Consider the following 27746-nt stretch of genomic DNA (forward strand, 5'->3'; position numbering starts at 1 on the left):
TTGTTGGGTTTTTCTCTGTATGTATTATTGTAGGGTCTACCTTACAATATAAAGCACCTTGAGGCGACTGTTGTTGTGATTTGGTGCTGTTTAAATAAAACTGAATTGAATATTTACTCAGTGGGAAAATGAGTTCATTCATAGCACATGTGTCCTTTATCATGCCAGCCGTGTAATCTGAATAGAGACCGGACCATCCCTCATCCTAGTGGCTCTTCTCTGCATGTATTGCTTACCCAAACTTTTTCTTAACCCAAGCTCAATAGCAAATGGCACTCCCCAGTGGCAACAGTCTCCTCCAGCAGTAATGCACCCTGCCACGCTGCAAGAACAGCTCAGAAAGAAGCACAGCCCTAACCTTACAGCTGTGCAGATCCAAAACTAAATGAGCCCGTGCGTAACCACCACGATCCATCAGAGCTGCACACAGTATAAGGCAGATAGCTTTAATGTTGTGGGGGACGAATGTATAATTGTGCATTAATCTGTCAGCAGTTTGTGACACATTCTGCTTGATCAATGAAAACTTGTGTTGCTTGAGGGAAATCCTGAATACACAGGATTTATTCCTAGAAAAAACAAATGCAAGTGTGTGCCAATCCCTCCAGTAGTGGTGGAACAAACCAAGTCTCACATCTACATAATCTAAATGTGAAACGTAGAGAATATGTGCTTTATAAAGCACTGGTCATTATTCATGCAGTGCTTCTTTGAGGGTCAAACATAGCTTCAGGCTATGTGATGTCAGAACTCTGGGACATTATCTGACCCTTGAAATGATCTGTGGTCAGACTTCTAGAGGGAAGTACAGGTCGTGTTTTTAAACTCCGAGTGCATCCTGATGCCTGAGGGGATGTAAACGCAACATACCGAGCCTGTTCAGGCATCAACCACACCGCATGGCCTCCTCCTCCTCCTCCCTGTGCTCTTCTGTCTCCCTTTCATAATGTTCACTGTCTTCCTACCTTGAGATCAATCCCAAAAAAAAAGCTAAAATGCCAGAGGCCCACCCAAGAGCAGATTGGCTATAGTTTTAGAATGTGTAGTTTCTGCTTGAAAAATCAAACCACCCAGAGCATATCAGCCATAAACTGTGCACTAGTAATGACAGAAAACACGGGCTGGGAGATTCATTGATAAAAAACCATGAAATAAACACAGCAAACGCAGCAATAAAAGCAAGACAATGCCACAGCCTGAGACATTCACACACACACGAACCCTGCAAAAGCATTTAGAGGCTGGGCTCCATCATGGAGTGCATTCAAGCAAGACGAGTCAGCTGCACAATGTGAAACGCCACTTGGGTTTTTTTTCATGTTCCTGATTGAAGAGAGACTGCCTCGATGCTAGAAGATATTTGTTTTCAGAGTTACACCCCATCCCCTGCCTCCCTCCGTACATCTTCTGTCATGTCGGTGCCACTTTATAGTGCAGTTTTTGCATCGTAAGCTTTACTCTTTTTAAAGAAATCATTTACTACTTGCTGGATGCAAACAGGAAACATTTTCCAGGCTGTCGGTAAAGTTTTACTTCCAGAAAACTCTGCTATTATGAATCTAAAAGGTTAAATTGATGGTAAGGTTTTAAAAGAATTAGCAAATAAAAAAGGCCATTTCAAAAAAAAAAATTTATTTTAAATGGCCTTTTTTAAGCAAGTTACTAAGATTACAACTTAAGGTTGGAAGGGGCATCTCTTTGGACTGTGACAGGAAACCAGCATGCCTGGAGGAAAATAGTTATTCAATAATTATTCTTTATTGGAAAAGTAAATGAGTTAAATGTACACTAAGAGCAAAAGAAGGAGAAATGGTAGAGCTGCCTCCTCAAAGTTGGGAGCATTAGTCTTAAAATCCAGATCTGACCTCCCAAAACTCCTTTTAAAGTTCAGAATTTGCCCACTCACAGGAATTTTGTAATGACAATGTGTGTGTTTGTGTGTGATGGTTGCAGATGCCAAGTTAATGTAATTACCCAAAACAATGTGTAGCTGTGCCCAGGTCTCAGTGTAACAGTAATCTAAATGTTATGTACATTGCCGATGCAGTGTAACAGCAGTATCCCCCTTCTGCTTTCCCTCCTGGCGCTGTAGTTAACAGTATAACGGCTACTGAGCTAATAAGCCCAACTAGAGTAAAACCACAACAGCAGTTTAGAGACCCATAAAGTCGCATTCAAAGTCTTTGGAAAAAAAACTGCAGTTAACATGCTAAAGTACTTGAAATGGGTAAGATGAAAGGGGTCACTTATTATTATTATTCTGCTGCCAATATTCTGGTGTAAACCTATAACTTTATGTTAGACTTTCGTGGATGCAAAGCTGGATTGAAACACACACACACATTCTCGTTTTGCTATCTTAGTGAGGACATTGAATTGACATATTACTTTCCCAAGCAACTTACCCTGACCCTAACCATCAAAAATAAATGCCTAACCCTAACCTTTAGCCTAAACCTAACCCTGACACTAAAACCACATTTTGAGTCGCAGTAATGCCTTCAAACTTGTGAGCACGGGCACTTTTGTCCTAATAAGTAATTGTTGGTCCCCACAAGTATAGGAACATTCCAATTTTTTGATCCCACCAAGACGTCTAAACAGGTACACACACACACACACACACACACACACACACGTTCTGAATGCAGATAAAAGTGCAGATACAGTAAAACTATGCTGACTTGACAGTATTTGTGCCTGAGGGGTTGTTATCAGGATGCCAAAGATGATTGTTACAACTTTAGCTCCAAAAAAATATATATATTTTTTTTTACAAAAGACCATCCAGCTCTGTGTGATGTGATTGTTGTGTTCCATTTCTTTCACGTCAGATTCTAATTGTAGCTGAGAAAGATTTGAAAGCATCCGTGAGTTTGGTTCATTGCGATAAAGGTAAATTAAATTTCAAATTTACTATTTGGATGATGAGCCACGGTTTTCTTTTTCTTTTTTAACTGAATTTTTTTGCCTGGTGATGAGGACACGTCTCTTATACTTAGTGACTAACATTTTCCAGTTTTTTCAAAGTGCTCAATTTGGATAAATTATGTTTTTTTTCTTTCCAGTCAGAAAAATCCATAAATAACTTTTCATAAATAAAATTTCCCAAAGGAAAAAAAAGCAGCAACCCTGCAGTTCAGATATATTTTATCAATATGGATACTGGAACACACCAAAGAACCAGTCTTTAGCAACTGATTTAGCAATGAATTAAGACAATAGCAACTGCCAGCAAACACTCACCAACCAGTCAGAGAATACACTTTTGTCCCTAGCGACTGGTGGGCACCAGCTGGTTGCCAGCCGATCTCTGGCCTATGTGAACAACATCGTCTTGGATGACACGACATCAGTATGTCAGTGTGACATGTTTACACCAGTAGTGTCGAAAGTAATTATTAACAGTGTCACGGTTTGCCGGGGCAAGCCGTGTGACTAATAATGGATCCAAACTGCAGGCTGCTGAAGTGGAGGGTGAGTTTATTGGCAACTAAAAGGTACAACAGACAGGGTGGCGAGGAACAGAACGGTGAAAACTCTAAACTGGGAAAACGAAATAAAACACTAACCGGAATACGAACGTGACATGCAGGGAGAATGACCAGAGAATCAACACAGAAGGGTGGAAGGGAAATAACACAGACGAACCAGCAACTACCATGACAGAAGACACAACTTAAATACACCCAGAGAACACAGGGAGATTACACGCAGGTGGGGAACACAGCTGGGAGTGATTATCGTGACGAGACTAGGGAGGCAAACTGAAACACTCACATAAGACGCAGACCTTCACAATAAAACAGGAAACACATACACGCAATGACATAACACACCAACTAAACACAGACTGGGGGACACAGAACATAGGAACATGAACAGAAGAATACAAACACCCAAGGTAACCAAAACCACAGAATACTAATAGACTAAACATAAACACGGAGTCGCAGACTCCGGACCATGACAGGACCCCCCCCTCAAAGGCTGGCCCCAGACAGCCCAACAAAAAAACAGCCAGAAAAAACAGAAAACAACCCGACCAGGGCGGGCGGCGGGGGTCCAGGACGGAGGGCTCGGGGCAAAACAAAACAGGAGCACCAGAAGGTCAAAAGACAAAAAGAAAAACAAAAACACGAGTCCAAAACCAAAAGAAAAGCACACCAGAGCACAGGAAAACAGAGTCCAAAACAGAAGAGGTCAGGGGGCCGGCCAGCACAGGAGTCCAAAACAGAAGAGTTCAGGGGGCCGGCCAGGAGGCCGACAGCACAGGAGTCCAAGACAAAAAGAGTTCAGGGGGCCGACCGTGCGGATGGCAACGGCGGCGACGTGGATACAGTTCGGGAGGCCGGCCGTGCGGACGGCAACGGCGGCCACGTGGATACAGTTCGGGAGGCCGGCCGTGTGGACGGCAACGGCGGCGACGACAGCGCTGGTCCGGGGGCCGGCCGTGCGGAAGGCAACGGCGGCCACTCAGGCGATGGCGGTCCGGGGGCCGGCCGTGCGGAAGGCAACGGCGGCCACTCAGGCGATGGTGATCCGGACCAGGCGAGGCTGCAGAGGCTGGACCAGGCGAGGATGAAGACTCGGATGAAGCTGGACCAGGCGAGGATGAAGACTCGGATGAAGCTGGACCAGACGAGGCTGAAGGCTCCGAGGCTGGACCAGACGAGGCTGATGATGATGCTGCAGCCGGTGAGGATGATGATGATGCTGCAGCAGGCGAGGATGATGATGATGCTGCAGCAGGCGAGGATGATGATGATGATGATGCTGCAGCCGGCGAGGATGATGATGAAGCTGCAGCAGGTGGCTGAACGGGCCCCTCGGGCCCTCCAGCCGACGAGGCATGAGGCTGGACGGGCTCCTCGGGCCCTCCAGCTGACGTGGCATGAGGCTGGACGGGCTCCTCGGGCCCTCCAGCTGAGACAGGTGGCTGAACGGGCTCCTCGGGCCCCCCAGCGGAGACTGGAGACAAAGGCCGGAGCGGTCCCTTGGACCCTCCAGCGGAAACAGGAAACAAAGGCCGGAGCGGTCCCTCGGACCCTCCAGCGGAAACAGGAAACAAAGGCCGGAGCGGTCCCTCGGACCCTCCAGCGGAGACAGGAAACAAAGGCCGGACGGGCCCCTCGGACCCTCCAGCGGAGACACGAGACGAAGGCTGGACGGGCCCCTTGGACCCTCCAGCAGAAGCCATCACAAAGCCAGCAGGCATGGAGTCCTCTGGCAGACATGAAGGCAATGGGTGCTGTGCTGAGCACTGGCCCTGCTCAGACAGCACTGACACGGAGTTGTTCTCTGAGGGCTGCTTAATCTTCAGGGGTCCAGAATCAGCTGGGGACTGAGACCTAGCCTCTGGGGAAGCCCTGGAGTGCAGAACGGTGCCTGAAGCAGCTAAAGCGCGAGAAACTCCCTGACTGGACCTTAAATTTTCTCCCTGCATGGAGTGAATGAGTGGAACCGGTACTGCTGGAGCCAGAGCTACGGGTAGCGGGGGCACCGGAGCCACTGGGGCCTGCGCCACAGGCGGCACTGGAGCCACTGGGGCCCGCGGCACTGGAGCTACTGGGGCCCGCGGCACTGGAGCTACTGGGGCCCGCGCTACAGGCGGCACTGGAGCTACTGGGGCCTGCGCTACAGGCGGCACTGGAGACTGAACTGAGGGTGACACTGGAGACTGAACTGAGGGGGACACTGGAGACTGAACTGAGGGGGACACTGGAGACTGAACTGAGGGGGACACTGGAGACTGAGCTGAAGGAGGCACAGGAGACTGAGCTGAAGGAGGCACAGGAGACTGAGCTGAAGGAGGCACAGGAGACTGAGCTGAAGGAGGCACAGGAGACTGAGCTGAAAGTGACACTGGAGACTGAGCTGAGAATGGCTGCGGGGGAGCTAACTGAGCTGAGAGAGGCTGGACAGGCGATAAGCAGCTCATGTTGACATCCGCCACACAAAACACAGCCCCTGAATGAACAGTCACAAAGTCTGGAACAGACACAGAGTCCTCACTCACCACAGCCGGCGAATTAGAAGTCCGAACGTCCGGCTGTGGGGTGGCGCGCCCGCGGCGCGATCGGCGTCTCCTCCCCGCAGAGGGCTCCGACGGGCCTGGAAAAACCGCATCCGATAGGTGAGGCAGACGCGGCTGCTCCGGGGTGGCTGTAGTTTGTTGCTGCAGGACCCAGTCCGACAGTTCCCGAGCTTGCGCCGCCTCCCGGGCTTCATACAAGTTGGCCAATAAGTCCAAACATCCTCTGACCTGGCGGAGATAGGGATTTCTGTTGAGGATCGCCTCGATACCATTTATCCCAACGATCCTTGCTCTCGTATTCGAGGTGTGGGTTATCCAGTCGACCAGGCGTTGGACTTGCATCAGATCCCTCTCCCCGGGCAAGTCTGCTGGATCCATGTTGTGGCTGGTTCGTACTGTCACGGTTTGCCGGGGCAAGCCGTGTGAATAATAATGGATCCAAACTGCAGGCTGCTGAAGTGGAGGGTGAGTTTATTGGCAACTAAAAGGTACAACAGACAGGGTGGCGAGGAACAGAACGGTGAAAACTCTAAACTGGGAAAACGAAATAAAACACTAACCGGAATACGAACGTGACATGCAGGGAGAATGACCAGAGAATCAACACAGAAGGGTGGAAGGGAAATAACACAGACGAACCAGCAACTACCATGACAGAAGACACAACTTAAATACACCCAGAGAACACAGGGAGATTACACGCAGGTGGGGAACACAGCTGGGAGTGATTATCGTGACGAGACTAGGGAGGCAAACTGAAACACTCACATAAGACGCAGACCTTCACAATAAAACAGGAAACACATACACGCAATGACATAACACACCAACTAAACACAGACTGGGGGACACAGAACATAGGAACATGAACAGAAGAATACAAACACCCAAGGTAACCAAAACCACAGAATACTAATAGACTAAACATAAACACGGAGTCGCAGACTCCGGACCATGACAAACAGTAAATTTGTTACAAATTTACAAAAGATTCTGTTTCATCTTAAATGGTCATAAATCACATCTACAGTTTTAGAATATCTAAACAATCAGTGTCAGCGTGGCCCTTTGTTGAATATGCATTACAATGGAATAAAATGACTTACTTTACCAAGCAATCAATCTAACGTTCTAACAATCCAACAAAGAGCCCTGGTTTGCTGCTGCCAAGTGAGTTTGCTTTGATTCTAAATGTCATACAGCCTGTAGGAGGTTTTACTCAGCCCGTACCAGCAAGCCTTCCAAAGTGAGACAACTATATTATGAGGTTTGGTTTTACATTTGAATAAGCGGGCTTGCTAGAATACCACAGGATTTAATGTAGGCCCTTTACCCAATACTTCAATTCCTGAGTCAAAGCAAACATAAAGGTCATTGAGGCGTTTTAGAGAACACAGAGTATAAACAATCCATCTTCAGAGAGACTGAGGAAATCTTTTCGTGTCTCTATCCCGGCCTTTAACGGGATCCCTCTTAAAATGCAGAAAGCAGCCAAAATCAGTTTTTAATGCCATCTAAACCTTGTTATTTATTTATTTATTTTTTGATAGCTGGTTTTGTTTGCAAGCGTAGCATTCAGCATTTTTGTTTACCAATGCAAAAAAGCTGCACATGCCTGCTGCGGCGAGAGGTGAATAAAAGTGAGACTGAAACCTACAAAATAACCTGAAACCCCTGTCAAACAGCAGCATGGCACCATCACGCTACTTTTGGACCTTATTTGGTATTGTGTGTAAATGCATCTCTCAAGGGCTCAAGGGCCAGCTTACTGAGGTCTTGCCGACTCATTAGAGCCAGCAGGATCCGATCAAACTGCACTCAGATCTATACAAATGGAGCTTTTTCAGAGAAACCACAATCTCTACAGGCACAGTGAAGAGAGAGGTGGGGGTCTAGTGGAGGGGAGAGTGGGGGCAGTTGACTTTGATGAAAGCTGATAAAATGATGTTTGACAACAGAGCTATACAGCAAAGCAGCTTGAATCTTTGAACAGACTGCAAGACTTCGGTTTTCTATCAGCTTGTTGATAGAAAAAGTCGCCTTTATAATGAAATGCATGTAACCACATTTCACAGCCTCTTTTCATCACAGCTCCCTGCTCTTTGTGTTTGACAGGTTTCCATGCAGTTTCATTTACTCGTATGACCTTTAAAACTACTAGTTAATGACATCAGCAGTAACCGGCTTTTCTCCAAAAAAAGAAAAAGAAAAAGTTACTCTATGCAGCTAATATCAGCGAGGCTGAAGGCAAGTGCTTCTCAATATCTTCAAAGAAAGTATTAGAGAATATGATTATTATTGCATGTGACAGTTCCCTCAAAGTTGGGTTGATGATTTTATGATATGATATCCATCAAGTGGATTTAGGCTGGTTAAAGCCAATGAGCAGGTATAAAAGATGGATGTGCAGCGCTCAACAAATTTATTAGACCACTAACTAAAACATGTGTTATTTATTAGGCAAATAAACTGAATTCTTTTTTTTATATATACCCAAATCTGGGCCGACTTTACTGAGAAGTTAGAAATTAATCAAGCACAACATTCGTCCAGTGAAATTAGTTTTTCTGTTCAGGAATGGAAGTAAATAACTAAATTAGCATCTTAATCAAAAAATAATAATGGAGGGTTTTTTGTAAAACATTAAATTTGACAATTATTGGATAACAACAATAATTATATTTTAGACTTATAAACTTAATTCAAGAGCTTGCTCATGGATTAGATTAACCATTACATTAACAAAGAAAAAAAAATACTGTCAGCATTACATTGTGTGGTAGACTGAAGAAACCCCGAGGTTATGGAATACTTGAATTTGGCATTTTAATCTTCACTATTCCAGTTTTTAAACCCAGACATTACAGATGTGATTCTGTGCATGATGCAAATGAAAAATGACCCAAAGCTACAAAAGCAACACAAGAGTTTCTCGAGGCAAGGAAATAGGATATTCTTCAACAGCCAAGTCAGTCACCTGATCTGAGCCCAATAGAGCATGCTTTTCAGTTACAGAAGACAGCACTGAGTTGCAGAGAGATCCACAAACAAGCAGCAGCTGAAGGTGGCTGCAGCAACGCGCAGGCAGAGAATCTCAAGGGAAGAAACTTTGTTCGGTGCTGTGCATAAAAATGGCCATTTCTTAAATTGAAGCTAAGTCTTCACTTCAATCACATCTTGATTGTTTAATTTAAAAAATCCCTATGCTGTGTACATTTATAGTATTTAGACACAACAAATGTACTTACAATCTTCATTAGTCAGACTTATCTCAGTACTCCTTCGCTTATGATTACATAAATATGTGGAGTCCATACACCTGATGAAGGTTTTGTAATTGAACAAATATACATGGGTATGTTAGAGAGTTTCATTTAATTATGTGACCAAAATGAATAATGTTGTGACTACTTTAGTGACTGAGACCATGAATTAACTGGGGAAATATTTATTAAGGCACAAATCAAGTGAGAAATAATAGTTTTCCCACAGATTATTATACAATCAAACAGAGATTATACCCATTCTTAATAAACAGTTGTTGGTTAATGGCTACGGTAATTCATCTATGAGGCAACCAGAATTCATAGAAACACAGTTACTGAACTTCGTTATTTTTTATATGCCCAAACATATATCAGCATATTTTTCTAAACCACAACTGGAAACACTCCCTGCTGTGTGTTGTTGCTGCAATCCTATACTGAAGTCAGGGACAGACGGCTTTCTGATTGGTAGTTCAGGCGAGAAATCAGTGACATAACAAAAGGAACAAAGCAGGAAAACTGCTAAAGCCAGACTCATTTTCACACAGGCTCTGTGGCATGTTTTTCTATGGGAAAAGATTTCCTTATTCACAAAATGCTGTTGCTGTCAGCAGACCATCTGCTGCTAGTTTTCTTCCTCGGGACATTTGTGGGGAACTTGGGACACGAACTGGAAGTAAACATAGTGCAACAGTCAAAGAAGGAAGTAACTCCAGGAATATTAAGCATAAAGCAGCAGAGTAGCTGTCAGTTTACGAAGCACATTTGGTCAGTGAAGAGTCGATTCGGTACTTTTACCCTGCTGAGTGAGGATTCATGTATGATTCACCCAAGCAGCGCACTTTATTTATCACACCTCGTATTCTAACAATCGACCGCTTCTCTCTCATCGGAGCACAGTAGATAAAACCAGTCTGATTTGCTTTGAATATCAGCTGGTTGATATGGGCTACGTGCCCAAGTTATATCTTGAAGCCCACTGCATCACCAAGTGGTCTTCATCTGCATTGAGAGTCTCTCTGTGATAAGCGTCTGACTTTGAGAGAGCAGGGTGGGTAAATTAGAAGATGAAAGAACTTAATTTCTCTACTAATTCATGTGCTGCCAGCTTTGAGGTCTATGTGTAACGCTGTACCATGCACTTGACATGAATATTAATTTTTTTGTACGTGTAGATTTTATTGTTTTTATCGACAGAGCTTCTGAGAGCTGGACTACCTTGGTAAGTAAAAGAAATCCCTCGGTTACGTCAATCTAAAACATACGCCATATTACACAATTCTCTAATCCCACTCTATTAAATGAAGAGGTTTACATAAGCGATAATGGGAATTTGCAGAGCAACATTTGTGCAGCAATCAGACTCGCTAAGATGCTTCCAAAGCTGCGGCCAAGTGTCCTTAATTTTGCTTCATTTTGTATACATATACTGGATATATTTTTAGGTCTTAGTTTACCCGACTACAGGATGGGGCAATATTCCCAATCCCTCTTTGGCGTACATTTGATGAGATATTTTTTTAAAAAGTAGTGTGTGAAGACAAATTTCTTAGCCTAAAAATTATTTCACTTTAGATAGAAGTCCAGGAGCAACCCACTCTCCCTGAAAAAACTAAATAAATAATAAACAGGCAGAATACAGAGTTTGAAAGCTCTGATCGGCGATCACTATAAAGGACTTTTTGCAGACAGATTTAGGTTGTGGGTGAGTAATATAAACTGCAGATTTAAAACTAAAACAATTAAAAAGACACTTGCAGAGACAACATGAGTCAGAACACACACAGAAAGATAAGAACCTGCAGGGAGGCAAACCTTTGAAAATCACTGCATCGGTTCTTGGAAATGGTGCGATGATGTAGCTCCCCGATATATTCTTTGGAGCCCTGTGTGGGATTTTTGTTCTGCTGCTCTGCTCAGTAACACTCAGATTTCTACCTGGTGGGATGAGAACAAATGCTAATCGAGTTGAGATGAGCAAAGTGCTGCAGGCGTGTCCCCCTCCTTATGTTCAAGTTTACTTTTGAGAAGTGGTGGCAAGTATATTTACTCAGTTAGCCTACAGTTGCAAAATACACCTCCAATCTTATAAAATGCAGTAGAAACTAACATTACCCACTGCTTCCTAAACTGTTTGTCACATGAACCGTTTTGGTAAAAACTGACCCACTCATTCACCCTGAAAATTGTAAGACACATATACGCACACCCCCACACACCAAACATCCACAGATGTTGTTTTCCAGGCTAAATTTGTTCATCCACTCACAGCCTTTAAAAAGACATCCTTTTAGTCTAAATTTAGATGAAAGGTTAAACAGTTGCCTTTTCAAGCTACAAAAGACTTTAATTCAACCTAATTTCAGCCATTCACCAATATCCCATTGAGCAATTTTCTCTTGATTAGAGGCCTGAAATATATCTAACTGGCAAACAGCCAAAGGCTAAAATCCAGTTAAATTTTCACTTGTTGAGTCCGCACCTAGCTGTTTAGGAAATGGAAATGCATCTTTGATATGGAGGAAAACCACTTGCTGCCAGGATTACATTCACAGGCAACATATTTTCCATCCATGGATCATCAGAAAGAGAATCTTTACTGCACAGATGCCAGAGGTCAGGGTTTATGTTTCTCTGAAAACCCTTACCGCTTGCTCTGACAAGCTTTTTTTCTTCAGCCGCATTCTTGTTAAACTATGACTCATTCTGTATTGACAGATTTACCCGCTCACTTGGATGGAGAACAATAGTTTTAGGCAGAACCATCCATTCTTTATCACAGCCACCACAACCAGGTATGAAGAAAAGAGAGCTTTGTGCAACAGCACCTGGCTTCATCTGAGGAAGGGATTCCCTGTGGTCGTCTTTAACAGCAAAAAGCATTGAAGTTTAGCTTCAAATGATGCCTCAAAACTGTCATGAATGCTGTACAGGATATTTTAGGGTTTGGTGGTCTTCCCAAGGCAGCACTGAGGATGTGAGCCTGATGAGCACCTTCATCAGGCTTCATCATAAATAAAACTGGAGCAAGACTGTCAATATTTATTAAAGCAAAGAACAGGGTTAATAACCAAGAAACTGAAGTATCTCAGAGGCCTGTAGAAGTAGTTTAAAGAGTCCCTCACACTGCAGCACCAACAAATCTGAGAACTCATTTGCTAGCTTGTAATGCAAATGAGGCAGCTAAGGCACTAATGATGAGCACAGCCTCGTCTGACTGCCTATACTTTCCACCGCCATCTTTTGGATTCTCATGAAAATGAAGAAAAGAACAAGATAGTCAAATTTAGATAAAGAAATGTGTGAAAATTAGTTCAAATTAATTGCGTGATACTAATGAATACAATTTTTAATGGAGCAACACAATGCTGACAGACACACAAAACACAAAGAAATAAATAACAATACAACTAGAAGGTTTCATGGTGCAGATTGAAACTGAATGCACATCCTAACGCATTAGAAAGTAGTACACCAGCTCACAATACTGGTGTTGAAACATCACATACAGAAATGCAACACTGCTGCAGACACTTCGGAGTTACAGAATGAGCAGTAAGCGGCAGTGCGGGGCTGCTTGTTATGGACCTCTATCCATATTCAAGCTGATAAAGTTCACACCAGAATACAAATCAAGCAAACAGAACAACTGAAAGTAACAGAGTTCCATAGTCAAATATTTAATCCCTGTGAGCTGAGATGAATACACTTAACAGGAACAGAAAGCAGTAGTATACTCTCAAGAGGATGAACCTATTGATTATGAACTTCACAACACTGTTTTGCAACCTGTAGGGCTGAAGTGGATGTGCAAAAAAAATTGTGAGTGGCTACTCGAGGCTAGTCTCACAAAGCAAGTCAGACTCCCATGTGAAAATGACCAACAACAAACATATTTTCTACAAAGTTATATAATTTGGTCGACCTCAGTGGATTTCAGCCAAAGTGGTTACCGGCACTAGCTGTCTGCCAAATGCTACCTCAGCGAATTTGAGTCTCTGTCGTCTTTGTTCCATTTAGAAGATTTTAATGCAGTTATGTGTTGTGCATTTAGCAACAGACCATCTGAGAAGTTGATTTTTTTCTTTGAGTGAATTCTAAGATTATTAAATGCAGACTCGTTCAGACGAAAGAGAGAGTCCGCGGTGAAAATGTAAACTAAATTCTCTTTATTCAATAAACAGACACTGAGACAGAGCGAGAGGGGCACTGTTTACGCACAAAAGGGTAATCAGGGAAGTGGACACGGGAGGGTAACAAAACATAGGTAATTGTAATCAGCGACATTAACATGGTGGTGGTGTCGGTCTGTGAGGGGACGGGGGGTGGGGGTCACTTGAATGAACTTAGGAAAATAGACAGGAAAGAATGAGGGAATAAATTAACTCTAATACTAACGGTGACTAAGAATCCAAAGCTTAGGATACATGAAAATCTAGGAAGAAACAAACTATGACCCAAACAGAGAACAAGGGATCAAAAAAGAAGTATTTGTGTCTGTCATCCAAACAATCTATCTTTCAAACTAAGGTAACTCTGCCTGATAACTAAGATGATTACCCTCGTCCAAGTATAATCACATAAGCTTCAAAGTAATGATCCATAAATCAGTGCCTACCTTTTACATACAGCCTGTGTTTCTCAGCTGACTGATCCAAAATACCTACAAAAAGCTAGAAATATTTATGGTCACATGCAAACATTGTGAATATAGTTCTGGAAAGTTTTCTTATCATGGGGTAATGTTCTTTCAAATTCAGTAAATCATTAGAACTGATGCCCAAACTCCTCAGATTCATTCAAAACATAAATTATCTCGTGAAAGGCAAATCATGGGACTTCAAAATCAGAAGTCGATATCAGCAATATTTTCTAAGAACCGGCATTTTCCCAAATAAATAAACCTTTCTTGTTTGATGACTCTGTGACATTAGCAAATCACTTTACGTTTTCTTCCTATTCAAAATCAAAATGTATTGCATGTATTAGAAAATGTAAATTCCTTGTAACTATAATACAGTATGATCAGAGATTACATACATAATCTTTAAGATTACAGTTTTCTGGAAACCACTTGGCAAGACTGACATCGCCCACTCCAAGGAAATCAAATCCACTTTAGCTGACAATGAAGCAATCACACAATACAGATACAAAAGGAAATCCTCCTGCCTCGCTGGTATTAGTCCAGGTGAGCTCAGCAAGCGTACTCTGTCCAGCACTCCTCTCTAAGGCCTGACATTGTGGTCTGTCTAAGCAGAGCTGTATTGTACAACTCATTGAGTTCTCCCCTACGGGACAAGAGAGCACAAGAGTGAAATACTGAAAGATGCCGCTTCCAGGAGTCAAAAGCAGCAGGGCAGAGACCTTTTATTGATCTTTCTGAGGTGGGATGCAGAAACCTGGTTGAAAAACACGAGTTCAGCATCTTCTCAGAGAGTAACTAGAAGAAGTCAGAGGACAGAAGTGAAGCCTCTTTAGCCAAGTAAGAGGGTTGAAAGTGTTTGGCTCTGCAAGCTTCAGTCCACTGAGGAAACAAAAACACGTTGTGGGGTTTTGTGTGTGTGTGTGTGTAGTAGAGAAATAATACAGCAGTAGATGTTACAGTAGAGGTCAAGTGTTGGAACAACTGGAAAAAGAACCTTAAGATCAGATGACCAATTAACTACAAGTATTTAGGGCATTGAAAACCATGTTATCCAGGGACATGTGCAGTTCCTTATCACTGTTATGGAATCTGGAGTCGTCCCAGTAAACACACTGAAAGTGTGAGGATTTTTCATTTGATTTGATTTTTCAGCTATTTAAAACTAAAGCATATGGTAGGAATAAGCGGAGGTTAGGTAGGACTTCCTAGACATCTGGTAGGGTCATTAGCACTTATGTAATGTACACTATGTGTCATTTCAAACTCCCTAACAGATAGGGACATGTTTGGTATTTATCAGTCTGTTTTTACTGCACTGAGTGTGTCTTCATATGCGTAGTGATAAATCACAGTTACACAGACATGAAAAGTATAATTTCAGCATCAGTCAAGCGGCAGCAACTACATTTAAAAGCCATCGATTTGTGTCTGTACTGCAGTTCTTGTAGTAGCCCCTACAGGTGAAAGTAAACTATATTGTCAAAAATACATATAATGTCCAAATATTTATGCAGATACAACATTAAAAGAACATTAAAACTGTACTTTGCGCTGACTACACTTGGCCACTAGAGGAAGAAGAACTTTAAAGCAGCTAAACACTGTGATGGCCTAGGGCACTAGTTTTCTCTATTTTGGTTTTGTGTTGTGGTTTTTGCTATGCTTTGATATGCATGGGAAGTAATTTGCTGTTTGAGCTACACCTAGGCCCAGTGAGTCTGGTTATAAAGCTCTCTTCTTTCTTTAGCTAGCTGTTCTCTTACTGAATTGGATCAACTTAGCTTAGCTTAGCTTAGCATGTGTTCCAAAGTTTTGCTTTCTGCACACACTGCCACAGATCCATGCACGCTGAGAAACACATTATCATTATCTATTATGTTGCATAGAGTTAATTATACTTTACTACTCGTTGAATCTCCCTCTGTTTTGTTGCAGTTTATGAGCCGGGTTGTGACAAATCACGTGCAATTACTGTATCTCAGTTTAGATACCTCAGTTCATTCACTCTCATGCAGTACCCTGTGTAAACTGTAACATGTAAATCTACAGCTTGTCAACACTCTGACTACACTTCTGATGTTGATGATGTGCCATGCTTGTCGCTGCCCAATGCAATGCAAAGTGGAATGCTTGTTGTTTTTCACCTGCTAGCTGCTAACTTTTTACACCCTTTGCTAGCTCTTGGCGGTCTCACCACAGCTTATTCAACAGGAACAGACATGGCTGTAGCTACAGGAAGTGAAACCAGCTGGAGTTCAATAATATAGCCAATAAAATCAGCTTAAAAATCAGCAGCTAATTGTATTCAGTCTTATTTTTAACATAGGGGATGTAATTCCAAAGCCAAGCTACTCTTCAGCACTTACAATGGAAACTCTTTTTTTTTCATCTAAATATGGGCAAGATGGAATAAGGCAGGCATGTAAATATAATCAACAAGTGCACTGTGTAACTTCACCCTTAATTTCGCGTGGCAGTCAGAAGTAACAAGTTGAAAGCTTTGAACTTTCATCTCCAGTTATCCCTTATGTTGCCTCATTAAACTGCACACACCAAAGGATCCTAAAGAGATGGAAGGCTATCGGTGAACTGAGCTTACCGAGTGCCCACTCAATAAAGTTGTGGTTAAGTTAGTTATGTTTTGATTCATCACATTGTGTGGGCAGGGAAGTGATCAGACACCAGGATTTAATTTCGGCAAATGGAGTGGGTCTTTGGCTTCTCAGTGGAGGAGGATGAAGTACTACTCTTAGCCCCTCTCTGTGGGGTTTAAACACAGGTGGATTCAGCTTTTTAAAAACGCTGAAGCTTTTAAAAAGCCCGTGCATCACCAGCAATGAGCACACACATCCTCAATACGTGCATATGAAGTGCGACAAACTAAAGCCAAACAGCATTTCTCCCTATTGATGACAGCCCCAGAAGCCAAATGTATCTGTGTAATAGCGGCATTATCATTACATAATGTGCTTACTGGGATGAAGGGAGGGCAGAGCAGAATTTATATCTGATGAAGCGGGGCTGCTGCTAACTTAAAACACTCAGTGGCTCCTGTTGAGAGACAGCACCAGTAATAATAACCCATAATGTGACCAGGCTGACAATCTGGCCTGCTTTGTTAGTGCTGGGTTAGTCACAGGAAAACATGGAACACTACAGTGAGTCATTACTACTGCATGACAGCTTGCAGATAGACGCTTGTACAACGCATCCACTTAACACACTGTTTGCTGCTACAACTACACATGTTTCTTTTCCAACTATTTATTTATAAGTGACTTATGTATGTATGTATGTATATATATGTATATATTGTACTATTCTTAGTTAGCGCATTGTCTGTCTTGTCTTAATGTTGGTTTAAAATGGAGCACTGTAACAAAAAATAATTTCCCCCAGGGATCAATAAAGTATTCTGATTCTGATTCTGATTAATAGGATTCTGGTGTGCAGGGCATGGCAGTGCTGAACTCACTCTTTACATTGAACTGAGCATTATGAGGCTCGGGGGATGTTTTCAAGTGGATTGCGGCAGCCCTGTGTTTATCAAAGGTTTGGAAATGGCTTTTGGTCTAAGAGAGGCAACAGATGGCTCAAGGCCTCCCCTGCACTCGTCCTTAAAGTACCACGCAGAGTTTTTAGGTGATTATCTCTCTGGCTAAATACCAGAAGCATTTAAACATTGCTGTTGAACTGCCCGCCAAATAGTAGCAACTTTGGAAAATTGTTACTCGGTGTGTTTAAAAATGGTTGTTTATTGAATTTGGTAGAATCCTCGTTAGCTTACGTGTCACTCTACAATATGCCGCATTGCCAGTAAATCTCCTTAACTTATTCTCTGACTGAGCTTGCAAACTTTTGCACTTATACTACTCATAAAAGACAACAAATATTTGAGTAATCCTCATCATCTGAATGCAAATTGGAATGGTGCATAGGGAAATAACTTCATCTCAACTCTCCTACCTGATAACTGTGCTGCCATTTATTTTTCTGGCTTTAGCAGAGTTGTGTGTGCTCTCACTGGGCCCCTGAGAAGGTTCTGTAGGCTTTAAAAAGAAAATTACCTCAGTTTTAGCCTCGTTATTCAGTCCCCCAGTTTGTTTTAGAATCGGTCTTAAAATTGTTTTAATTAACTACAAGGCACGACGTGGCAGAGCCCCAGAGTACTGCTGAACTTTAAAAAGGAAAGTCATGTTAAATTCTGCATGAAAGGCACTGCTGAGTTAATAGTATAATTTTAATTTGTTTAACACTGATAAGTTTTGACACAGACCTTGATGTAAACGTTTGACCACACGCAGATGTTATATTACACTGAAACCAGACTGCATGTAAAAGATGGACACGGCAAGTTTAAAAAGTCTAAAGCTTGTATTAAAGCTTGTAAGGGGGCAACTCTAATTACAAAATACAAAATAAATTCAAACAAAAAAATGAGACTATATAAAAGTCCATGAGTTAAAAAGCTGTCTTTCTTATTTAATTGGTGATCATAGTACACTTTTTCTGGATGATTTTATGGTCTTAGCTTCTCTTTTTTGGCAACACGATGCTAATTTTGCAAATTAGGGTTCCTTTAATACAGTCAAAGACAGGAAATAGGTGTGCAAACATTCACAGTCATCTTCACACCGACTTTTATGAGTCAAGATAACAACGAAATGGCAATAAGACAGAGTCAGACTGTGGTCTACTAGGGTCAAGCTGGCAATAACACGGTAACTCTTTAAGATAAAATGCTGATCAACTGTGATAAATCAACAAAAATTGCAGATCTGTTGCTAAACATACACACAAAGGTTTACATTCAAAGTCAAGACCAGGACATAATAGGAAAGAGTTGTTGAAGGATGGTGATTTACTCGCACAGTAACCCTGGTAACCTTGCTTTTATAGAATACAGCCAGTTGGCAACCGGTTGAGTCGAGTCCCAGATTGCAAAGAGATGCTTCACAGATAAGTTGCACTCATCAGCAAAGAATGACTCCTTTAATAAATAAAAATCCACAGTTATTTACACACCTTTGCCAATCTGTCTGAGGGTGACTGCAGTCAGCCAGAGTCAGACCACGATTATTAGGAGACAGGTTGAGGTGGTTGAGTTACAATTAAGAGATCAAATTCAACAAAGCAGAGAAGTGCCTTGTGCAAGTCAGTGGACCACCACAGTCCTCAAGCTCGATCCTCGGCACCTTTGATATCAGTAGCTCCAACAGCTGAACTGCTGCAATCTCAGGAAACACACAGTTTGTGCTAATTCTGTCACATACATAAATAAAAAAGAAATTAATTCCACATTCACTGCAACAAAACATAAACTACACTTAGAGATTTGCTTCTTCTGGTGCGTTACTGTCCTGTTTTAGACTCTTCTCTTCTGCTCCGACACCGTCTCTTCACCGTCTGACAACTACAAGCAAATGCTGTAGCTCAAAACTTGTGCTGAGGAGACAACAGCAGACAGCACTGCACTGCCAGAGCAAGACATCTCGGGGGAGACCTGTGTGTGCAGACACTGTGGACCCGACCCCGCCCAGCGCCCCCGGCCACCCCGTGTTAGTTTCGTCAACACATAGCAAGGCTTGGAAGCTTATCTCTCAGAAACACAAGCTCTCCAATGTGGGTCACTTCTTTGGGCTCTGACAGGGACATGGCTCTCACTACGAACAATCATTAATTAATGTGGCAAGGATCCGGATGTTCAAATGCTTTTGATTACCCCCTCCCCCCCTTTTGCAGGGGACCCTTGGTGGGTGATGCACTTTTCCGTTTCAATTAAAATCAAGGTTGAGTCACAGCGAATCAGAAAATGTTGCCGTTATGCAGATTAGCCAGCAGGTTCTTAGCAAGGATTGAGAGGTCCCTGTGTGATTTGGTTCATAAGGGAGAACACTGCCACGCTGCTCCACCCACCCCCAAGAGGAACCATGCAGATACTGGATCAAGTCCCGCAGGACAATGAAGAGCCAATTTGGGGCAGCGCTGGCTCTTTTAAATTACAAACAGCAAAGAGAAAGAGAGGCTTGAATTTTGTGCAGCAGCAGAGCAAAAGTTCCAACTGCTAGACGAACAAACTCAAAGTAAAGCAGCGTTTTCATTTGGATCACAGCGGTGCTCGCTTCACTGCCAGGAGGGAGAAATTACTTTACCTCAGTGCGCGCTTCATATGTATGAGTCCAAGCGTTATCAGATCAGCCTCGCAACAGGTGCGATAAAATGTCAGCCACCACCCAAGATGGAATAAGGCAGGAAACACACATAAGCAAAGCAGACAACACAGGAGAAAGTAGATTTTAATTAGTTTTATTCCTATATGCTAGTAGAAGCTGTTAGGTCTGCAAAAATAATATGTTCTCTGCTTTTATAGATAGCTTTTATTATATAGCCTGGGTAAAGCTGTCCTTCAGTAAGTCTTTCAACACAAACAAATGAGGGTAGCAGGGTAGCTTAAAGCAAAAATCCATCCACAGCGATGCACATCAATCCATGATGTTTGTACGGTGTTCAAGGGCTTATTTGTCATTGTACGTTGATTAACATTTTCGAGATTCACATTCGCTTTTATGAATGTCCTTTCATTTTCTTTGCACACAAGGCCTTGACTGGACTAGAAAATTAATATCCAGCAAAATGCTTTCCTATAGCATAATGCCACAAGTTCGTGAAGAGCATTTACAGTAGCTTTTGCTGCCAGACACGGGAAAAAAAAAGTCAGTTTTTCATCTTAATCCAAAACACACGCGGCTGCAGTAAACTATAATTTGTCTTGTGGCTGTGACTGACAACACCGAAACGGCGATTCTGAGATTGACACCAAAACCTGCTGAGTTATTTCCAATATGAATCATCACTGGAGCTGCTGCAGGCATCCCAGTATGGGGTCATCGTTTTCCATGTTTGAAAATGTCACCTCGGAATTAACTTTCATACGCAACAGTAGATCGGAGCCAGACAGCACATGCATTCATCACCTGTACTGTTGCAGTGTTTTGGTGTGTCTTTTTCTATACACTATACAGAACCCATGACGCATTTTCTAAAAGCAGATTGTGAGCCGCTGCAGCAGTATTATGCTTCTTTATCTCCTTTGAAACTCCCATGGCAGCAGCAGAAGAAGCAGCTTGGGATTATTTAAGACATTGCATCAGACCCAAACAGCTACTTGTTATTCATTTCTTAATTATATATTTTAGTGCCTACGTTCATTAGAGAGTAGTTGAGGCTGGTGACAAGCATACAGATGACTCATACTTTGGATAACGCATTCAACATACTTTATACTTTTCATACTCCTTCCTTGTTTGGCCTTTCTCTTTTTTCTTTTTCTTTTTTCAAAGTGGAGCTGACATTGTAATTATCGTGCATCACTGATGACTCTTCAGGTGATTGCAAAATCATTAAGACTATACACCGGCAGATGTTTGGGTCTAATTGCCCTATTAGGAGGGAGGGTGGAGGGAAGCTGGGGTTTGATGTTTGAATAAACCTGCAGTGTGACCAATCCTCAGCTGACATGATTAGAACCGTGCACCCAGTCCTCTTTGATAAACTTGCAGTAACACGCATGCCGCAACACGCCACCTGTTGCACAGAGCAAACACACCGCAGCTTTTTCATGCATCTCGGACAGATTGGATAGCAACTGCTCTGGAGGAAAAAATTTATGCAAATATCACCGAGAAGCATTAGAGATTAAAACTAACACACATTCAGTCCAGATGTTGTAAGGGTTGCATCTGTTTTTCAGAGTCGCATAGATAATCTGTGAGACTCCGGTAAGTCTTAGACGTATCGCTTTTTATTCATCGACTTCCAAAATGAATTCATTCTGAATGGTCTTACTTCAAAGGCATTACATATGGAGAGTTCAGTAGTCTTATGAGTTGATGCTAGGTCATAATAACAGCTGGAAAACACATCGGAGAAGCCAGGCTTCTGTTGACACATCACAACTACATTTTCTTGCAATTTGGACTCTTATTTCATTTTACCCCCGTATATTGTGCTTTTTGTTGGTTTTTCAGTGGCACAGGTTTTCCACTGACTGTAGGGCTGAACGATTATGGAAAATAATCTAATTGCGATTTTTTGCCCCAATATTGCGATTGCGATGCGATATGCGATTATTTTTTAAGGTCTTTGTCTTCTGTATTATTAAACAAAGACAAGCAATACATCATATAGTATGGCCAATACTATATTACATTAATTTTAAACTGTTCTTTCCTGGAAGACAGACCTCTGTTATGATGACATGAGGTGATGCATGAATTGATGACTGACATTTTTATTTAACTTCTTCAATCACAACAGTATATTTGAACATACACAATAGTTTATTTTTAGCTTACAAACATCTGAGCATAAAGTGCTGACAAGGAACCCTGGTGTAAACATTAAAATGAAAGTCAGTACAATGTGCAGATTGCAGAAATATACATAAACAAAATCAGTGGCTTTACCACACTCAGTTTTTCGACATCTGTGAACTACTAGACAGTCATTCAATTAAAAAATAATATTAAATAAATAAAACTAATAAATAAAAAATACACACATCTTACTGATCTCTGCAGTCAGTAACATTACACATAAAGTGCAAACATAATAGCAATTGTATAAACACACACACAAACACGCCTTTAAAGTTTAAAGGCGTGAAACTGGACGGTCTAGTTCTGATTAGCGTCACCGCTGTCTCGGTGGAGTTTAATAAACTCGGCCGTCTGCTTCTTGCTATCTAAAATATAACCAGACACTGGTGTAAATTCTCGACTGTCTCATACTTCTGTTTAATAAGTTTTCTGTTTGACGTTTAGTCAGCTGTGTGAAAACCAAGGAGGAACCCACCCGGGGGATTAATAAAGTTTTATTTTATCTAATCTAATAACTTTAATCTCAGCCAAACCGATTTACTCACGAACAAACAAAACACTGAAAAAAGCCCAACAATAACATTTTTAGGTTGTCTGAGTGACTTATATATTACGTTTAACCCGAGCAGCGAAACTCCGCGGTGATCTGAAAATGATGTGCCGGGAGTTGTGCCGTTCTCGGCCGCATCAGTAACCCTCGAGCTCCCGGCTAGCTGTCGAGCTGGTGGGTAGCAGACGCCTCTGAAAACGTCGAAGCACTTTTGCAAATATGGGATATCTTGATAAACCGAGCAGATATTCGATGTTTACACAACTACTTTCTCGCCTGAAAATATTTTAAAAGTTTATTTTGTGACCCAGAAAGATTAGTATGAGTAACTTTAAAACTTAGTAGCGGCCGCCATTGTTGGAAACTGGAGTTTGGCTGGGCCGCGCTATGAATTCTGGGATATGGTAGTAATTTGGACAGCCTTCGGCGCGTCGCTGTGACGTAATCGGTCTACAAATGCGGCCTCAGGAGGATGCAGCCCATGAATTTGGACATGTCCAGAGTATAATCGCAGCCTTTGCGGTTAGAAAATTGCACTTGATCATGTCGCGATATTATCGCAAATGCGATATATCGTTCAGCCCTAACTGACTGTATATCAAAGATGGATGTAACCTGATAAACTTCACTCACTGGATTCAAAGTCTTGTTCTGAAGCCTTGAGCAGAACATCTTTGGATATGAGGATTAGAGCGGGTCCGAGCGGGTGGATCTTTCGTTTAGGTGGTAAAGGTAATCATGACCAGTTTGTACACATACTTCCATATTTTGCAGATTCACTATTTTAAGTATATGCATCCTATCAAGTATCAGTTACATGGAGTGATCTACAAATACTCTTAACAGTTCAAAAGTTAAGTGTGCAACACTGTACACCGCCTATGATTGCTTTCATGAAGGGATCGCTGCACAATCTGCAGGCAGTAAAAGCAGCAGTTATTATCAGTATTAATGAATCAGTACATTGACTTTTTTAAGGACTGCAGGTGAAGCCACATATTACATACTTGATTTATAAAGTTGTGTTTTGAAGTCTTGAAAGAAGCATTTTTGAGATCCCCATCTTGGTGTTTTGACACTGAGTGGGGTGAGCGATGAGTGGACCTTAGTGAGAAACCAATGGACGCTGTATGTTAATATCATAGCAAACCACTAAAGCATACGCTTCTTTATCTTCTGTTTAACCCATTATGCACTCTTAGTTCATACAATGAGCATTTTCTTGCTTTAAACAAGACGAGAAACTAGTGGAAGAGACCAAAAAGTCACCGCAGGGTCATTTTCTCATAGATTTATTTTAAAAATCTGATTTCTTCTGACCACCAGAAGACTCATTCACTGCTGGAAAAATGCAAGTTTAAAGCACTTCGGCACTGGCTTCACTTTTCTGACCTTATATAACTTTATATAGACTTTATATATTTCTGATCTTACATAAAGACTCAATGATCTTCAAGTCATTTCATGCTGCATTGTTAATGGTTGCTTAACAGGTCATAGCTGTAACAACACTGTGCGAAGGCCCTCCTAAATTTAACACTGTTAGAATATTGTTCCAGGCTGTCTTACATCACAAGACCGTTGGAACGGCTAACTTTTAAGCTCTCTCACGGTGTAACGCGGGACCGCAGTGTTAGAGCCACGAGCAAAGACATTGTCACAGTTGGTCATCTTTCTCTGGGACTGCCCAGGATCACACAGCGTTTGCTTAAGGAGTGAAAAGCTCGGTGACATATCTGCTCGCCCTGCATTCTGCTGATTCTCTAATCTCTTTCCACACTAACTTTATCAAGTCTTTCAAGTTTCTGGATGATGAGCCGTAAAGTCGGATATAATGGTGCACACTTTCAAACAGTCACACAAGGAATTCTTTGTGTTGCATTTTTACACTAGAAGCAATTACAAGCACCTTATAGAGACGTTGAAACGCTGCCTACTCTTACACACCTCCGCAGTCCAGTCCCTGTGCAAATGCAAAGCAGGTACAATCCTCATACTGCCTCTTTCACAAAATGACTGAAATTGGCCGATACAGCCCCACCTTGTGGACTCCACAGACAGAAAAGTGTCTTCAGATGCTTTCAGTCAACCAAGTAAGTCCTCTAAGGTTTGCCTATTGAGCTATTCGCTCCTTCAAATCCCTACAACGTCAGTTTCCTGGTAAAGTATTCACTTAAAATAGCAGTAAGTGCTAAATTAGCTACACTATAACAATCAGAAGGCAGTTTCCCGTGGTTGCGGTCATATAATTATGCTGCACTTCTGCTTCTGCTGCTAACTTATTGGACTGAGCAAGCACAAAATTGAGGTAGAATTTGTAGCAATGTGCAAAGACAAAGTATTTTATTATGTGTATAAGGAGCCACAATCAGTTTTCAATATCTAAAAACAAAAGCAGTTTGAAAAGCTTCATAAACAGCAGTTTTCATAAGCATGTAATGATAAGAGTCACTTTGCAGTTTATAGTATGAATTCCCACACAAAACATCTTAAAACTCTAGGTGGTGATGGCTGAAGAAAGGAAAACATGGCAGGAGTCATTTCTTTTTCTAATGAAGCCGTCCTTCATAGATTTGAAGAATGTCTTCCTCCATCTATTTTTGCACACTGAGTGAAATTCTGGTTGCCTGGCAGAGTTCATTGACCAACATCTGCCTACCCTGCTCTCTACCAACCCCCTCTCTTACACCACTCTCCTACTCCTGTCCAGTTCTGGATTAGAGCTGGCCTAAGCCCCCCCTTGCATGCTGCTCTGCATGGATTAACTCTCACAGAAGCTACACTGCTGTCACACATTAACCTGCAATCAGAAGTCTCTTGTGCAAAGGACACAAACCTCCGTGTGTTGTTAGAGTCTGACAAAAACCAACCGGGAAGCATTTGTTCTGTTTTTGTGCGCTGCGAGAGCAACATGTAATTCAGAGTGATGCGAGGCAGGACAAGTTCACTACCAATAACAGAAAAAAGGAAGAAAGCTACCATTGCTGTCTCACTGATTAATCAGGCGGATCCAGAGGTTCCTTTAAAAAAAGAAGAAGGTAGCAACAGCTTTTATTTTGGCAGTACATTTACTCGAGTTGTGAAGACTGTCACGTTATCTTCTCATCAAGATCTATGCTGTGAGTGAAAATGGTTTTTGCAGGATGCTGGAATCTTGCTCTGTCTCTGTCACTTGCAATAGCAGTGCTGCATATTAATTCCTATTATTATTCGGCCACTCAAAGCTGTTAGATTAAAAGAAATGACATTCGGCAAAAAGCTTTCTCAAAAGGAGCCTCCCCTCTGTGATGGAGAGAGATATGCAAACACACACACACATACATGCACGCACAGACACGCACATATCTTCATGCTTTAGAAACTAACACAAAACAAGCCAACGAATGGACAATACAGTCACATGAAAGGAACTTTGTGGCCGTCTTGCCACTAGTCAGTATAAAATGTGGATGGGCTTTACAGATGCAGCCCACTGAGCTCAAAACTGCGACTAATTTGAGGCTTCATCAAGGAGCCGAGAAAACGCAGTCTGGTGAGACTGATCGACAGTATAGATCAGGCACCCTGTAGACGCTGGGAAGAGGAAAATGCACACACAACGACTGCAATCATTCACTTCAATAACATCACACATCCTTTCAGTTGGAGGAGAGCTGAAGAGGTGGAGAAGGAGGGGGAGCGGTATTCTTTGCAGCAGCAACAGTTGGCTGTCTGTCGACTGAGAGGCAAAGAGTTAGCATGCGCACATACGCCAGGCGACTGGAGATAGAAAGAGATGGACGGGGGAGCTGAGAGAAGAGAAAGGTGACAGATAAAGCCACAAAGCCACAAGGCTGGAGGGATGCCTGGCAACCGGTGGCAAAAATGGAGATGCAGTAATAAGAGAAAGGCAGAGAGAAAGAGCTGAAAGGGATATACACACACACACACACACGTAGAAATGTTAGGAAACACCGTGGTAAACAGTGGCATGGAGACAAGTGGGGAAATCATCACTCACTGGAGTCATCTGAGTCGTATCCCTCCACATCAGGCTCCTCGTCCTTTTTGGTGGCCTGTAAGGAGGCGGAGGCTCCGGCAAGAGCCCGGTCTGGGTTATCCTCATTGGGGCGGTCACTCTCAGCAGCAGCAGTCGTGGAGGCAGAAGCTGAGGAGGTGGAGAGGGCAGAGCGGAGGGGCCCAACGTGGGGCAGAGTAGGGGGAAGGCCCCGTGGGTACCGGGGAAAGTAGTCAGAGATCTGCTTGATGGGCTGGATGGGGCCAGGGCACACGTCAATGGCCATGTGCTCCTGGATGCTGATGGTGGGTTTCTCGCCTTTGCGTTGTGTCATGCATGCGGTCCAGCCAGGAGCCAACTCCAAAAACCAAAAAACTGAGAAAATAATAAAAGAAAAAGAATATAAACAGACCCACCTCCCTGGTCCTACTCCGCTTACTTCTCTAGAAGAGGCAGGTGTTGTCTTGGGTGGGTGCTGATGAGTGGACAGGTCCAGGTGATCTGTGGATGGCACCACTCTGGTCTACATGGAGTTCAGTAGGCGGCTGTTTTGTCTTCCAGTGCTGTCCTCAGACCCAGACCATGCTGTCTGACAGCCTCACACACACTACTACCTACCCTCCCGCTCTCTCCTCTTCCTATACCCCCACACTCTGCCCACGTCTGCGCTGCCTATCAGAGAGAGAGAGCATAAGAGTGGTGTGTGTGTGAAAGAGAGAGAGGGACTGTGAGGGAGAGGGAAGGGATTAGAGAGGAAGGAGGGAGGGATCAGCTGATGTCACTGCCTAGCAACCAAGCAGTAAACAGGAACCGTCGGCCGAGGTGCTTAATTATGATATTAACCCCATCCATCTGTCAGTGGGAGGGACG

At 42.7% G+C, this 27746-nt stretch overlaps 1 protein-coding gene across 4 annotated transcripts in view; it reads right to left on the minus strand.

Annotated features, from left to right (window-relative positions):
• The window catches only part of doc2b (double C2-like domains, beta), a 180008-nt gene extending 152798 nt beyond the window's left edge, over positions 1-27210 (minus strand). For all 4 annotated transcript variants that reach the window (XM_085364704.1, XM_085364706.1, XM_085364703.1 and 1 more), the window contains exon 1: positions 26880-27210. In XM_085364704.1, the coding sequence (XP_085220830.1) occupies positions 26880-27210 (331 nt within the window). The remainder of the gene's footprint in view (positions 1-26879) is intronic.
• Positions 27211-27746: the final 536 nt, after the last annotated feature.

Source organism: Diplotaxodon limnothrissa, linkage group LG10, assembly GCF_057381915.1.
Source record: "Diplotaxodon limnothrissa isolate DT_005_m linkage group LG10, D_limnothrissa_male_GT1.1, whole genome shotgun sequence".
NCBI classification, from domain to species: domain Eukaryota; kingdom Metazoa; phylum Chordata; class Actinopteri; order Cichliformes; family Cichlidae; genus Diplotaxodon; species Diplotaxodon limnothrissa.